This window comes from Macaca fascicularis, chromosome X (assembly GCF_037993035.2).
Source record: "Macaca fascicularis isolate 582-1 chromosome X, T2T-MFA8v1.1".
Taxonomy (NCBI): Eukaryota; Metazoa; Chordata; class Mammalia; order Primates; family Cercopithecidae; genus Macaca; species Macaca fascicularis.
Genome location: NC_088395.1, coordinates 14,718,701 through 14,733,700, shown reverse-complemented (window position 1 = coordinate 14,733,700; position 15,000 = coordinate 14,718,701). Strand labels below are relative to the sequence as shown.

General features: G+C 39.1%; 1 protein-coding gene across 3 annotated transcripts in view; it reads right to left on the bottom strand.

The window, feature by feature from the left end:
- Window positions 1-6,762: 6,762 nt before the first annotated feature.
- MOSPD2 (motile sperm domain containing 2) overlaps window positions 6,763-15,000 on the bottom strand; it is a 52,147-nt gene continuing 43,909 nt past the window's right edge. For 2 of the 3 annotated variants that reach the window (XM_005593014.4, XM_074029167.1), the window contains 5 exons: window positions 14,342-14,438; window positions 13,347-13,443; window positions 12,784-12,913; window positions 10,330-10,432; window positions 6,763-9,415 (listed from right to left, as the gene is read on the bottom strand). In XM_005593014.4, the coding sequence (XP_005593071.2) occupies window positions 9,278-9,415; window positions 10,330-10,432; window positions 12,784-12,913; window positions 13,347-13,443; window positions 14,342-14,438 (565 nt within the window). In that variant the 3' untranslated portion in view covers window positions 6,763-9,277. The remainder of the gene's footprint in view (window positions 9,416-10,329; window positions 10,433-12,783; window positions 12,914-13,346; window positions 13,444-14,341; window positions 14,439-15,000) is intronic. The other variant, XM_005593015.4, reaches the window with a different exon arrangement.

Here is a 15,000-nt window from a genome sequence, read left to right as displayed (position 1 = left end):
AACATGGTGGCGTCATGGGAGCATCGGATAAGGGGACCTGACTACCTAGATTCCTGGGATGAGGGATTCATTCTCTGAGCAAATGATGAGCTGAGAGCAATACTGAAGGGGTAAAGGTGAAAGGCTGAGATGAAGAATTCCAAGCAGAGAATGGGATTGAACAATGAAGAGGGACCAAGGGGAATGAGGCCAGAAAGCAGGTAAGGACTGATCATTCAGGGCTTTGTAGGACAAGTTAGGAAGCTTAATCATTGTTTAAAAGCCATGGAAGCTACTTGAAACTTTTAATCAGGAGAGAGATATGACTGGATGTGCAGTTTCAACAGGCCCTGAATATTCCTGAATCAGTATGGAGAAAGGATTGTAGAAGATGCCCAGAGACCACTTGAGATTGTTGCAGGAGTAGTCCAAGTGACAGAGCTGTGGATTGAAGTGAGGGTGGCAATGAAGAGGTAGAATTGGAAGAGGGTGAACTCTGTGGTGTCAAGGATGGAGTTCAGTTTCTAGCTGGTGTAAATGGATGGAGGTCCCCTTATTAGATTCTCCCATGACACCACCATGTTTTCTTCATAACACTCATTACAGCTTGTATTTAAAAATTTGTACAATTTTTATTAATGTCTCACTCCCCATTAGACTATAAACTCCATGAAGTATTCACCATCTAGTCCCCAGCACATAGCATAATATAGTACTTGACACATGGGTGGAGCCTAGCCTAGCCTACCATCCATTGAGATGGGAATGGAAGACAAGGTTACGGGTTGGTTTTGACATTTTCTGATAGATACCTGGAACTACTGAGTTGATACTGGGTATATGTGTCTAGACTTAAAACAGGAAGTCTGGGTTAGAAATATACAAGGGTTAATGGCTTATTGATGGTAATTGCAGCCATGGGTATGGAGGAGTTAACCTAAAGGGGAGTGAGGAAAGAGAGTTCAGTTCTTTTTTTTTTTTTTGAGACGGAGTCTCGCTCTGTCACCCAGGCTGGAGTGCGGTGGTGTGATCTCGGCTCACAGCAACCTCCGCCTCCCGGGTTCAAGCAATTCTCCTGCCTCAGCCTCCCATGTAGCTGGGAGGTGCCGGCCACCACGCACAGCTAATTTTTGTATTTTTAGTAGATACAGGGGTTTCACCATGTTGGTCAGGCTGGTCTCGAACTCCCGACCTCAGGTGATCCACCTGCCTCAGCCTCCCAAAGTGCTGGGATTACAGGCGTGAGCCACCACGCCTGGCTAAGAGAGTTCAGTTCTGACTTTAACATCTTAAAGACTTGGTGAAGGAAGATGAGCCAGTAAAGGAAACTGAAGAATGTCACTGGGAGAAAAAAGCAGGAGTTTGTTGTCTTACAAAACTTGTGGTTGATATAGTCAAATGCTGTTGCAAGAACTCACTTCAGACTCAAGTCAAAGTGGGTCCATTGGAAGAAGCAACAAGGAGGTCATTGCTGGGCCATAGCAAGTACACGGTACTGTTTTGCCAGAGTGATGGATATAAACAATAGAATGGAGTGCGATGACAAGGAGAGGGATGCAAGTGGAAATGTCCTGAGGGCCCTTTTTAGAGATTTGTCTAAGAGGAAGATCAGATTTCAGTTTGGAGTTTGGCCCTAACTATATGAGTGACCTCACTTATATCTTAACTCTTAGAATGAAGAAGGTCTGTTCCACTCTACACATGTAGAATGGTAAATAAGAATGTTTTTCTTTCATTCGTTCTCAATTCTCTTGTGCTTCTTAAAGCAAGAGAATCTTGCTGATGGTGATTCTAGTTTTAAAGACATGTTACATATATTTATTAGACTACATGACCCCCTCCTCCTGGCAAAATAATAAAAAGTAAACCAAATACTTTACCTGGTGTTAAAAATGAATGTCTAATTGACCAAGATAGGCGTTATTATGGCCATTTCTGTTGTGGCACCTTCCTAATGATTTATTTATTTATTTATTTTATTTTATTTTTTTGAGACGGAGTTTCACTCTTGTTGCCCAGGCTGGAGTGCAAAGGCGTGATCTTGGCTTACGGCAACCTCCGCCTACTGGGTTCAAGCAATTTTCCTCCTCAGCCTCCCGAGGAGCTGGAAATACAGGCATGCACCACCACGCCCGGCTAATTTTGTATTTTTAGTGGAGGTGGAGGCGGAGTCTCTCCATGTTGGTCAGGCTGGTCTCTAACTCCCGACCTCAGGTGATCCACCGGCCTCGGCCTCCCAAAGTGTTGGGATTACAGGCGTGAGCCACGGTGTCTGGCTGACACCTTCCTAATGATTTTTAAAGAACAATTCTAACTATACTCAATTCTATCCTAAGCACTGACTTTAGAATATAGCTCCTCTGTAAGATGCACCTCCACCTTTAATGACTAAGTTCTTAAGCAGTTTAAGAAATCCTAGAGCAGTAAATACTGGATTTGCAAGGATGCTTTGCTTTTTACATCAATTTCCTTTCACTTATCCTTTTTAGTAACTTACCAGTTCAGTCACATTTTAAAAAATTAAATTCTGCTAGACTGTGTCATACTATTGTTATTGCTTCTAATAATAGCTTCCTTCCTCTGCACCCCCACTAAGAGGAAGTAGCTGGAGTCACAGAATCTAGAATATTGGAAAAGTACCCAAAACACATTTTTGACACTTAGTTTATGACTGAAAACAGTTGTTTTGTATTTGATTCAAGTTGTTCAACCATATTTTCATGGTAGTGGGTGAAGGCAGTTCAGGCAAATTTCATAAGTTCTACTGAACGAATCTGTATTATAGTATTAGAGTGAAAACTTGATGCAGAAAAGGATAAATGGGTACTGGATTGAGAAACACAAATGATTGGCTTCGTGGTTTGTTATAGTCTCAGATTCAGCAAGGGAAATGGTCAAGCATAATATTAGGAGTTTTGGAAGTTTCTTGTGTTCAGAAACTTACTAAGAATACACACATATGTACATGATTTCCAAAATGAACCAGGAAATCTGTGAGATTTTTAAACACATATACATCATGTATACATAGCTCCAGAACAACCTGAAAATGTGCAGAGGACTTTCTGAAATAATAGAATTCAAGGCACTAGAATTTAATCCAAAGTAAATTAGAGAGTATACATGTTGGATATCATGATGCAGGTTTCTGTAAGAATTGTTTCCTTTTTTGTTGTTTTTTAATAGTTTTGTCCTTCTTATTTACTTACATCCACAGAGCATATTTATGTCTAAGAAAACTAACTCAAATTAACTGAAGCAAATGGATTATTCTGAAAGAAAAGGGAAAGTTAAAAAAAGCTAATTGCTTTCACTAGAGCTTCATTTATGAAAGAACACGATTACTGGAAGTACCCTTTGTCCTAGCAAATTAACTCATTGTGAGAATCTTTCTTAAGCGCTTTTTATGATTGAATAAATGTTTAAAATAGTGGTGACATACTTTCCCCTAACAATTTACTCATAAAAGTTTGAATACTTGTGTGAACTGAATCTACGAGACTAGAGAAAGCCAACCAAGATAGAGATATATGGTCTCAACACCTGCCATTTGGTGCCTAATAAAGAAGTTCTAGTCTATTTCCTTTCAGGTGTGGAACATCTGTGAATTCAAAGCTGTCAATCACACTGCTTAAGGTTGAGTTCAGTTCTTCAACCCTCTGTTTCCTGGGGGACTGAATTGGATGAGTTTGCAGGTCCCACCCAGCACCCACACAGCATCTCTCCTTGAGTACGGAGTGGGGGTGTTGCTTGTGAATGTGATGGGATGTCACTCCCATGATTAAGAAGGACTTCGCAGATATAATTAAGGTTCTGAATAAACTACCTTAGAGTTAATCCCAAGGGATATTGTCCTGGGTGGGCTTGACTTAATCAGGTGAGTCCTTAAAAGGAACCGGGTCCTTTCTGAAGGAAGATTGGAGGTAGCAACAGCCATGCTGTAAACTGCCTATAGGGGTGGGGAGCTGCAAAGACCCTTTGCTAGCAAATTGACCACCTCAGTCCTATAGCCACAAGGAAATGAATTGTGCCAACAACTTGAAGGCACTTGAAAGTGGATCTTTACCTAGTGGAGCCTTCAGGGAGGATGCAGTCAGCTGACATCTTGATTTCAGACTACTGAGCCCCTGAGCAGAGAACCCAGTCATGCTGTACCGGTGTAACCCACAGAAACTGTGAGATGATAATAAATTTGTGCTGTTTTAAGCTGCTAAGCTTGTGGAAATTTTTATATGGCAATAGAAAACTAACATATGTGCTCTGATTTTATTAAATACAAGACTTGTTCAGGTTACTAGACTATGGCTCCTCAGACAGCTGGTGGTAACACACCCTACTATATGCCCTTCTACAGAGAGATGAATAAACTTCCCTGAAGGTTGATGCTGCACATCAAACCACTCCACAAAGCAAACATATGTTAATCTGTATGTTTAAAACCTTTTTGAAAATAAGATCTGTGATATGGTTTGAATTTGCGTCCCCATCCAAATCTCATGCCAAATTGGGGAATGTTGGAGGAGGGGCCTGGTGGGAGGTGACTGGATCATGGGGGTGGATTTCCCCCTTGCTGTTCTTGTGATAGTGAGTTCTCATGAGATTTGGTTTTTTTAAAAGTGTGTAGCACCTCCCTCTTCTCTCTCTTCCTCCTGCGCCAGCCACGCAAGATGTGCCTGCTTCCCCTTTGTCTTCTCCCATGATTTTAAATTTCCTGAGGCTTCCCCAGCCATGCCTCCTGTGTAGCCTGCAGAACTGTGAGCCAATTAAACCTTTCTTTATAAATTACCCAGTCTTAGGTAGTTCTCTATAGCAGTGTGAGAATGGACTAATACAGTCTGTCTATAGCTTAGAATACCAAGAAACTTCCAGCCAAGGGTCCTGAGAGGCTATTCTACTTTGTCACCTATTTTATCTTCATTCTCTTTTCTTCTCATACTGTTGGTGCAAGTAAAGCTCTCAGACGTACCTGTTCAGCATTTTAACCTACTACTCCAATGTGGCAGCTCTGGGCAGTTATGACAGCATTGGACTTAAAAGATTAAACTCTTTGTTCTGACACCAACTAGTCATGTTACTTTGGGTTTCCTTTATCTATAAAAGACAGTGTGTTATGATGTATTCCACTTATGACTGAAAAATTATTTGGTATCTGATCCAAGCTGCTTAACCATATTTGCGTGTTATGACAAGTATGTTTTGTCTCGAGACTGCTCAAGATGAGCGTGGGAAAACTGCTGGTTTCAAGGACCACTCAAATTTTCCCTCCAGGAAGACTTGAAAATGTGCACAAATCTTGTCCCTATGGGTCAGGGAGATATTTCTCTGTATTCTTGTCAGTTAAACCAGTTGTCTTCAAATATGTTAACACGTGGGAGATCGGTCTCACTCTTCATGGCAGGCAACATGTGTGGGGAATAAGGAAGGTATGAGACTCTTTGGACATTATAGGGAGATAATTTTTATTCAATACAAGGACAAATTAAGATGCAGATGTGAAAGAACTGATTTGATAATTTTATTGAGGTGCCAAGAATGCAAGAGTGGATAAAAGACAGGAAAAAGTTTGGAGAATTGTCAAGGAGGTGGAGGTAATATATCAGCAAAGCAAGGCTAGACTCCATGGATGTTTTAAATGCATTATTTCCTCTCATTCTCACACCTAACCTGTGGAGTAGTACTATGATTATCACTTAGGGAAGCAGGCTGAAACTGGCTTAACTTTCCCAAGTCACACAGGCAGTCTTACCTCAGAGCCCTCACTCCTAACAACCATTGTTTCAGTTGGAACAGAAGATTTCTAGTCTGTCTCTTTGGGCCAGGGAGAGAAGGGGAGCCCTATGCTTTCGAGGGCCCATATTGTTCTGATATCAGGAAACCTAGAGTTGATGGTAAACATTTAGGGGAGAAAGAGCTGGAGACTGTTGTAAAGTAACCAATCCTTTCCGACCTAGCTGGAGATTTTCTTGACAGGAGCTCTAGTCTCCTAGAAAATTGTGTCCTCTAGGGACGGAGACCACCCTGTCACATCCCGGGTCAGTATGGTGTTTGTTGGCAGGTTAACATTCTTTGTGGCTCTATTTTGAATTTATCAGAGGGTTGGGACTCTTTAACCACCTGATTTTGTTATCTCCAGGATATTTTTCAGTGTAGAAGAGGGACCTGTCCCATTCATGCTATTTTTATGGAGAGGTAGCTGCCATTTGGGAGGCTGTGTATTTCATTGGTGACAGACCAGGAATCAAGAACCCTGAGAACCTCTAACATCACCATCCTGGGGCTTCCCTGCTGCCCCTCTGCAACACCCCCCAGGTCCCAGGTCCTGAGCACGTGCCTGATTTCAGAATGATCAGTGCCACACTGCTATCTTCCCTGTGTGTCTGGCAGTCAGGCAGACTTCTTGTTAGCCTGCCTCCTGCTTGCTCCTGTCAGAGAACTATGTGTGAATACTAGGATTGGGGAAACTACGTGGCAATTCTGACTCGTTGCAGCTTCAGCAACAGGCTCCACAATGAGCTCTAAGCATGACAGTGGGTCCAATGCTATGTCTGGGGAAAACGAAGAACTACACTGAAGAGCAGCTACACCTGACACGGGGACAAGGAGAAACAGGACACACTAAAGGACAGGCTAACCTGACACTGAACTGCATCTTTGGAGGCCTGCAGTGCTGTCCTTATAGAAATGCAAAGCAGATCCAAAAGAAATTACTATGATCTTGAAAAGGTCAGAGTGAGGTTGAATATTGATTTTCTTTAAGATGCTTTATCAATTAGAGACCAGAGGTTTTTTTTCCTGATGATATTTATTTCATAAATGTAATTATTTTTCTAAAACATATTAAAATAGAAAACATGTTCTTTTAATCAATTTATACAAAGAAAATACCCATATAGTAATAAAAATACTGAAAATATATGAAAAGCACCAGAACATTAGAGAAATTACACTGGCAACAATTCTAGGAATATATTTTTTTGTAGTTGTATAATAAAGTGCTATTAAATCCAGTCAAAATTAGTGGCGATATATAAAAACAGTTATGGTAGTATGAAATTTGAGGCCAGGTTTACCAGCAATCGCATTTTCAGGCTACTTGCAGATCAAGGTAATGATATTTCACTAGTGCTTCCATGGAAAATCGATTAATTTCCATTCCTAAGTGAAAACAAGTATCTAAATCTAAATGTTGGTTCCTTGGTAATTTGGTCATGAATAGGTAATGACATGATTAAAAATAAAATTACTGATTAGAGTACCAAAAATAATCATGCAATTATGATTAAATAAAAACAAATGAAGACAGAATAAAATCAAGTGTAAATATATGATTAATCAAGACAAGTACAAACGTTTAGATGCCTTTGATTTTATAGTTAATTTTCAGTAATCCTGCTTAGTCACATTTAATAGATACACAAACATTAACAGGATATGTTATTAAAGTCAACTGACCAGACATTGAGCAAGGATATTTTAGTGGGTCAACATAATTTTTCATATGAAACATTAAAGGGACACCGTTAGGACAATACATTTTCAATCTTGGCTAATTATTTCCTCATTTATTTGCCAAGGAACAGAAAACATACACAACTACTTTGGGATTAGATTATATTAAGGCCAAAAATCTACCATGTAAGGGGAAGCCACTGTGCACACATACAGGGAGATACTGTGCACAGTACTTAGGGTGGACTGCAGTCCGTTTCACAGCTGGAGGTGGCAAACTGAAACAGAAAAGCCCAAATTAAGACAAAGTAGCACACCAGTGTCCTTTTAAGGTTTTATTTTCTAGGCCAATTTTGAAGGAATTCTGTTATATCATTCTTCATAACTCAATTTTGGAATCAACTTCTTGAAGATGAAAGCCAACAACACTACCCTTCAGAATAGTAATAAAATCTCTAAACATGGCTCAATCAAAACTCAACATTTTACAGGCAGACTGTTTTTTCTTTCAAATAAAGTAGATGTACATGTGAAGCAACATAGACCCAAACAAACTGGGCATATTAATGAGAAAACAAACTAATTTCATCGCCTCTGCTACTGCAAGGTGTATCTTGTTAGGATTTTAGGAATACCGGGTGGGTACTACCATATCAAAGGCAGAATATCAAGTAAGTCAATTGGTCCTAGTTTGAAGGTTTCAGAGATCATCGTGAGTTACATTTTTCATTTTTTAAATGGAGAGCTGACACCTGGGCATCTATGTTTCTTTTTATATTTTTCTTTTCACCCTTCTAGATACTCTAGTATTTTGTAAATTTCCTTGTCATGGGCTGACTTTAACAAGGAACATTTTAAAATCTAAATTTATTATCCTGCTTAGCATCTCATACAACTAACTTTTCAAAACATTTATATCTAACACCTTTCATTTAGAAATGAGGAGGGAGACAGTGCAATTCATGGTCCACAGAGACTCCTCTGCTCTGGAATGGGGGTGAAGATGGGACAACAGAAGGTCAGGCCTTTTTAATAAATTAGGCAAAAAGTTCAGTGTCCAGCTATAGTGGACAACATGAAACTCCATAAAAATGACTGGATAGGGGGACTGCTTGAGACTTTTCTTTTGGGCATTACTAACAGAATTCAAAGAAATTCCAACCACGCTTAGTTTTCCAAATTCTACTGAAATGAGAGTGTTCATAAAAAAGTCTGAGATTAATAAAAGGCAGGCTGTTAAGGAACACTGAGAAACAAGGGTTAAGGTGGTTTGGCATTAAATCGGTTTACATTCCAAAAGAATATTGACCATCACCTGGGAGGAATTCTCAACATTACAAAGTCATGGTTACATAAATTCCTCTATATAAGTATGTTTTCTTTCTCAATATACATGTTCTTCTATATACATAGTATAGAAAAGCTAGTAAGTCAGCTCAGCTATAATAATTCTGTCATAAAAAAGCAGATTACATTTTTTGGCTGCAACAAAGCATGTTACTTATACTTTTCAGTTTAGCTAATGTATTTACACGATAAAACTTAAGCTTTAAAAGTATTCAGATCAAAAGGAAAAAATAAATTATATTTAAACTATTAATTTACACAATGGATATGCCTTTACTTACTTTACTAAATAGCTATAGTCTCTTATAATCAATTTCTCCAGCATTTCTTTATTCTAGCAGTTTATTTTCAAGACATGTATGTGTTCCCCTCTAAGTGCTGCATATTTCCTTTTAGGAAGCACAGATGTGCAATGTTTTTAGTAGCTTGGTAGAGTTTTAGGTCTGTTACTTTTTCCAACTAATGGACGAAGGAGCCGTGGTTCCTATTTGGCACCACTTCTTTAACTGTACAATAAATAGAAGAAAGAGGTGACAAAAGCAAGCAAGAGCATTGTTAAGGAAAGCAGCAGCTGCTGGAACCAGATACAACGCTGAACTTGGTCTTCAAGCTTCCTATTGCTTTCTAGTAAATGACTGAGCTGAAGAGGGAAAAAGGGATGAAAGATTTATATCAATAAAACAGTCATTAATCATGGGCACGACAAACAGGAATACTAGAAATCCAAACACTGAAAGGATGGGGCCCACTACTCTCTGTAAGGCTGGTGGAAGGAGGTGGAAGTGCAACAGGGCATTAGATTTGTTTGGTGGACAGATATGTCTATGCTTATTCTCATTTTGAGAGGTCTACATTTCTAGCTGAGACAGGAGCAGAGCAGTCAGTTCCTGGAGGTATAGAAACCCTTAAGTAGCCTTCAGCTACTCGGAGAGCCCCTCTGTCTCTTTCAAATTTAAATGCACTACTTGGTACTTTTTTTTCTGCAAGACTGAATTATTTGATACTCCCCAAAGCACCTTGTGCTTTGCTAAAAATGGCCAAAGCTTTCAAATGGTTAGTAGATCTCCAAAAATAACTCATTTCTTACACCATTTCTTTTCTTTTCTCTTTTTTTTTATTGAGAAACGGTCTTGTTCTGTTGCCCAGACTGGAGGGCAGTGGCATGATCACGGCTCACTGCAGCCTTGACCTCCCAGGCTCAAGCAATCCTCCTGCCTCAGACTCCCTAGTAGCTGGGACTATAGATGTGTGCCACCACACCTGGTTAATTTTCAGTTTTTTTGTAGAGACAGGGTCTCGCTATATTGCCCAGACTGGCCTCAAACTCCTGGGCTCAAGTGATCCTCCTGCCTTGGCCTCCCAAAGTGCTGGGATTACAGGCAGCACTGCACCTGGCCTGCCTACCATTTCTGATTTGGCATCTCTTCACAAAGAAGACAGTATTTCTGTTGTGTCTATGCCAAAGGTTTTTCCTTATGTCCGTGAGAAAAAAAGGGATTTCTAATGTTGATCAGCATTAATAACTTTGTTTGGGTAGGAAGAAAGTATACTTACCTGTAGACATATATCTTCACTGGTTTTATCTGACATGTTGAAAGCACTGTCTTTTAACATAAGAGTGTTTGGTTTACTGCTTTCAACAGTATGGCATCTTAACCTATGAAAATCCAAAGAAAACATAACTTCTTAAAAATGTTAATGAATTTTCTTATAAAAGTAAAATATAAAATGAAAACAGCTAAACACAGAAGACTATGTAACAGAGGTGAAAACCCTCATTCCTCTTCCCCAGGTTCACCTAACACAGCTGCTCTGTGTATGTGTATCTTCCAGCTTCGTTAATTAATGTACGTATAAGGAACACAACATATGGCAGATACCATTCAGTAAAATTCAAATGAAAGTTTTTATATGGTATTCAGTAGAATTCATCAAAACATCTTATGATTTGAAGGAAATCACCCTTTCTAGATAGGAGAAAGGTACTTTCCTTGAGCTTCAGTACCCCACCACCAAGCCTCCCTCCCACTTTCTGCAGAACAGTGATCTCCTCTCACAGTTATAGAAAAGCAAACCATCAGTAATTGGTACAGCAAAAAACAAAGAAAACAAAGCAACTCGAACATAACAGAACCAAAAATAACCCTTCATTTTGAGAGACTGTTTCATAAGAACTTCAAATTAATCTACAACACCTTTTATACCAGTGTTTCTTACCCTTTCAAAACATTCCCATAACCATGTCTTTGAACAAAAGAAAAACTCTTGATAAAAACAGAAAGTAGGCCCTCCTGTAATAGAATTTGAAAATTTAAATATTACATGTAAAAACAAGGCAGGCTGCTGACCTCCATTTGCTTCTCCCTCCTCTGGACCAAGGCTAATCTCCCCTGCTTTGGTCCCCCACACACTTTCAGCCTTCTCAGGAATTTCACTGTTCATAATCTATTTTCATGATCTCTCAGCTAAGCTTTTGAGTTTTTGTAGAGAGGAGGTTTCCCTATGTTGCCCAGGCTGGTCTTAGACTCCTGGGCACAAGCAATCCTCCCACCTCAGCCTCTCAAAGTGTTGGGATTACAGGTGTGAGCCACTGTGCCCAGCCCTGAAGATTTCATTCAACCATAGCCATTATCAGGTTTCCCAGCTTCTCCTCTATAAAGTAGGAAAAATGCCTTCCTCCCTCACAGGGCTGTCTTCGTGACTGAATGAATCAGTATGTCGAAAGCATCTAGAACAGTGCTGGCATATAGCAAATTCCATTTTAGTGTGAACTTGGTATCACTGCCCACCGTCTAGTTTCTACGCAGTACCCAGAAGAATCCTTTAAAAAAAAAATAAGCCCGTATCACCTCATGGCTCTGCTTAGCACCGCCTAATAGTTTTTCCTCTCACTCAGAAGTCCTCACCATAGGGACGATCTGATATCCTACTACCTCTGTCCCCATCTCTCACCATGCTCCTCCCTTACTGGAGTCATGAGACAGTGACTTCCTTGTTGTTCCTCCCAAAGGCCAAGCACACTCCTTTTGCATTTGTTGTTCTGTCTGGAAAGGTCTCTGTCCAGTTATCTATGTGGCTTGCTTCAGGGCCTACTCTAATGTCATTGGAATGGCCATCCTTAACTACCCTATAAAGCAAGATTTCTCAACCTTGGCACTATGGACATTTGGAGCCAGATCATTTTTGGGGGATGGGGCTGTCCTGTGTACTGCTAGTGGTTTAGCAGCATCCCTGTGCTGCCCCCATGAGATGCCCATTGTACCCCATCACCCAGTTGTGATAACCAAAAGTGTCTCCAGACATTGACAGATGTCCCCTGGGGGGAAAAATGGGAACACTCCAATAAACCACAATTCCAATAAAAAAAAAAAGCAAAATAAAACTACAATACAGTCTTTTCTCCTTTTCTATGCATCTTTTCAAGAAATTTGTCACAACCTGATATATCTATATACATGCACATACACATATATATCTATATACACAAGTTTTCCCCCCTCTTAAGTAGGATAATGTCCATAACCAATTTTTCTCACTAGATTTGTTTTCTAAAATATATTACAGATGTTTTTCCATGTCAGAACAAATAGACTTGCTGTACCTTTTTGAGTGGTTGCAGCACGCTTTAGTGTGGATATACTCAAACGTATCTCACTATTGCTTTACTGGTTACCATTTAGATTCTTTCTTTCCAGTTTTTCACTATTACAAACAATGCTGTAAAAACATTCTAGTATGTAAGGTGAGCGTTCCTACAGGGAGAACTGCTGAGACAATCTGTGTTTGTGATCTGGACAGATCCAGACTCTTGCACTGACCTGCAAGTGAGTTTCTGCTACTAGTGACCTCCTTGAGCAACACCAGGTCTCTTTCATCTGGGCATCCCCAGAGCCTTGCAGGGCACCCAGCAGATGTAAGAAGAAAGGGAGGCCACCTGGTCCAAGGAGGCACTTTTCTCTTTCTGATTCTTCCCACTACATTTGAGAAGAATGTGAGGAAAAAGCTTACCTATGTTCCATCACTTTGTTTCTGGGAACTTCTTTCCAAAACTGAGTTAATTCTGCTGGGCCTGTGCCAGATGACTGTTCCATTTCTGCAGCCATTATCAGAAAACGGTCTTGGGCAGAGACCGTTAAACCTGCATTCCAAAAGGGTAATTCAGCATATAAACAGGAACCTTCAAAGGGGTTGCATATGCATGTGGTTTAAAGCATTATTCTGGAACTTAACATTAAGGAAAAAGAAGAAAATGGAAATATGTTTAAAAAGGAAAAAGTTCTAAAAGTGAGGAATTTCTCCTTTGAAATTCAATTTCAATTGGTGTCAGTTTAAACAATTTTACTTGTTAGAAACAATTACATTTTAATGCTGGAAAGGGCTTTAGAGACCTCTTTGACCATCCCATTTCACATGTGGGAAAACCGATGTCTACAGTGAGGTGAGGTGACTCGTGATACTCCGCTAATTTCTAGATTCTAGCCCGACATCTCTGCTGACTCAGAGCCCAGCTCCAGGTCCCCTTCCCCCCCGCCACACTAAACACCTGCTGTGGCTACTAAGTGACAACTCACCCCCATGGGGAGACACAACTATATCCACTGATGCGCCCGGGTCACAGCTGCTATTGCTTGGCTTGACTCTGTATTTTTCTGGAGCTGTTGTTCTCACCTGTTTATAAACACAATAGTCACATAACATCCTTTGTGCTTTTTTGGGGGGGGAAATGGCTTAAGAATGACTTTTTAAAAAAAAATTAGCAGTGAATAATCAATAACAAAGAGTTTACAAAGTAACAGTGATGGTTATGCATAGAATAGATTTTTTCCCCACTAACAGGAAGAAAGCATTTCGACCTATCTAAAAAGATACTTGTAAGTCAAATTGTCATTCAGACTCCCTCTTAAATAAAACAATCCATCTGTTAAATATTTATCCTGTTAATTGCCTGAATTTAATGACATAAATTCACAAAAACAATGCACATTAGATTGCATGTAATTAATACAATGGTGTTCAGAAATTAAAAAACAGTAGATAATCAAAGCACATCAGGAACATCCTGGTGGTTACGTCTAAATTAAACAGAAGATTTAAGGCAGGAAAACCTACAATATGGGGTAGAGACGGACTCAGTCTTCTTACACTTAATGCTCAGTATCAGGTTAATATCCGATATAAACTACACTCCAGAATATACCACACTTGGGGAAAATGCACTATCAATTTTATAGTTTTATGTTTCACTGTTATTATAAATTAAATTATTCACATAGTAAAGAGTAATTTTTCTTGGGTTGTTATTTACAACAAACATTAAACCCTTGTATTAACTTAGACATTAACCTATTACTGCACATAAAAATTCAGATACAGAGCTCAGGGAACAGTTTTTGATAAGCTATGCCACTTGGTTAGAACCAGAAGGGAGTACTACATACCTAAAAATTGTCATAAATTAAAACACTGTACAAGTTCAAATTTTTCAATCTTCCAATTAGAACATGTCTAAAATCACTTTCCATGTCAAATTCTCAAACATAATTTATTGTATCTTTGAGATATTTACCTTAAATGCCACTATATTTTTAGTTACATTTGTCAACACCATTAAAGTTTTCTTCTCTCCGGATTCTGTATTTCCAAAATACAGTTCTTCTGCTGGGCTAGGGAGTGAAAAAAACATACAACATTTGTAATAATCAGAACAAATGACAATCTAATCATTAGCCTGAAGAAAAAATATTTAGTTAATATTTTAGGCTCATTTGTATAAAGGCATTTCACCAAAAAAGACTTACAAAACAATTACCCAATACAATTTTGTATTTTAATCTTACTGATTCAATGCACACTATTTAAAAAGTCCTATGGTTTTCCCCCAGATCAAAAGCAAACCAGGAAGAACAGAAGAGAGAATGACGAAGGCTCTGATTAATCCTATAATCAGCACTATCTTAAGGTGCACTGATTTAAACTATTTGGAAGGTTATAGATAATAAAGCAAAGAAGATATTGCTGCTTCAACTTTACCTAATTACAAATAATTAGAATAAGGCATATTTCTATACACCAACAGGAAAGAGCATAACTTAAAAAGAAAGATGATTAGGAATGTATTTAACAGAATAATTTCTTACCATATAGCAGCTTTTCTAAGTAATAGGGAAGGAGAGAAATAAACATAAAAGTAAATTTGGGATGGGAGCTGTAGGAAGAACTTATTAA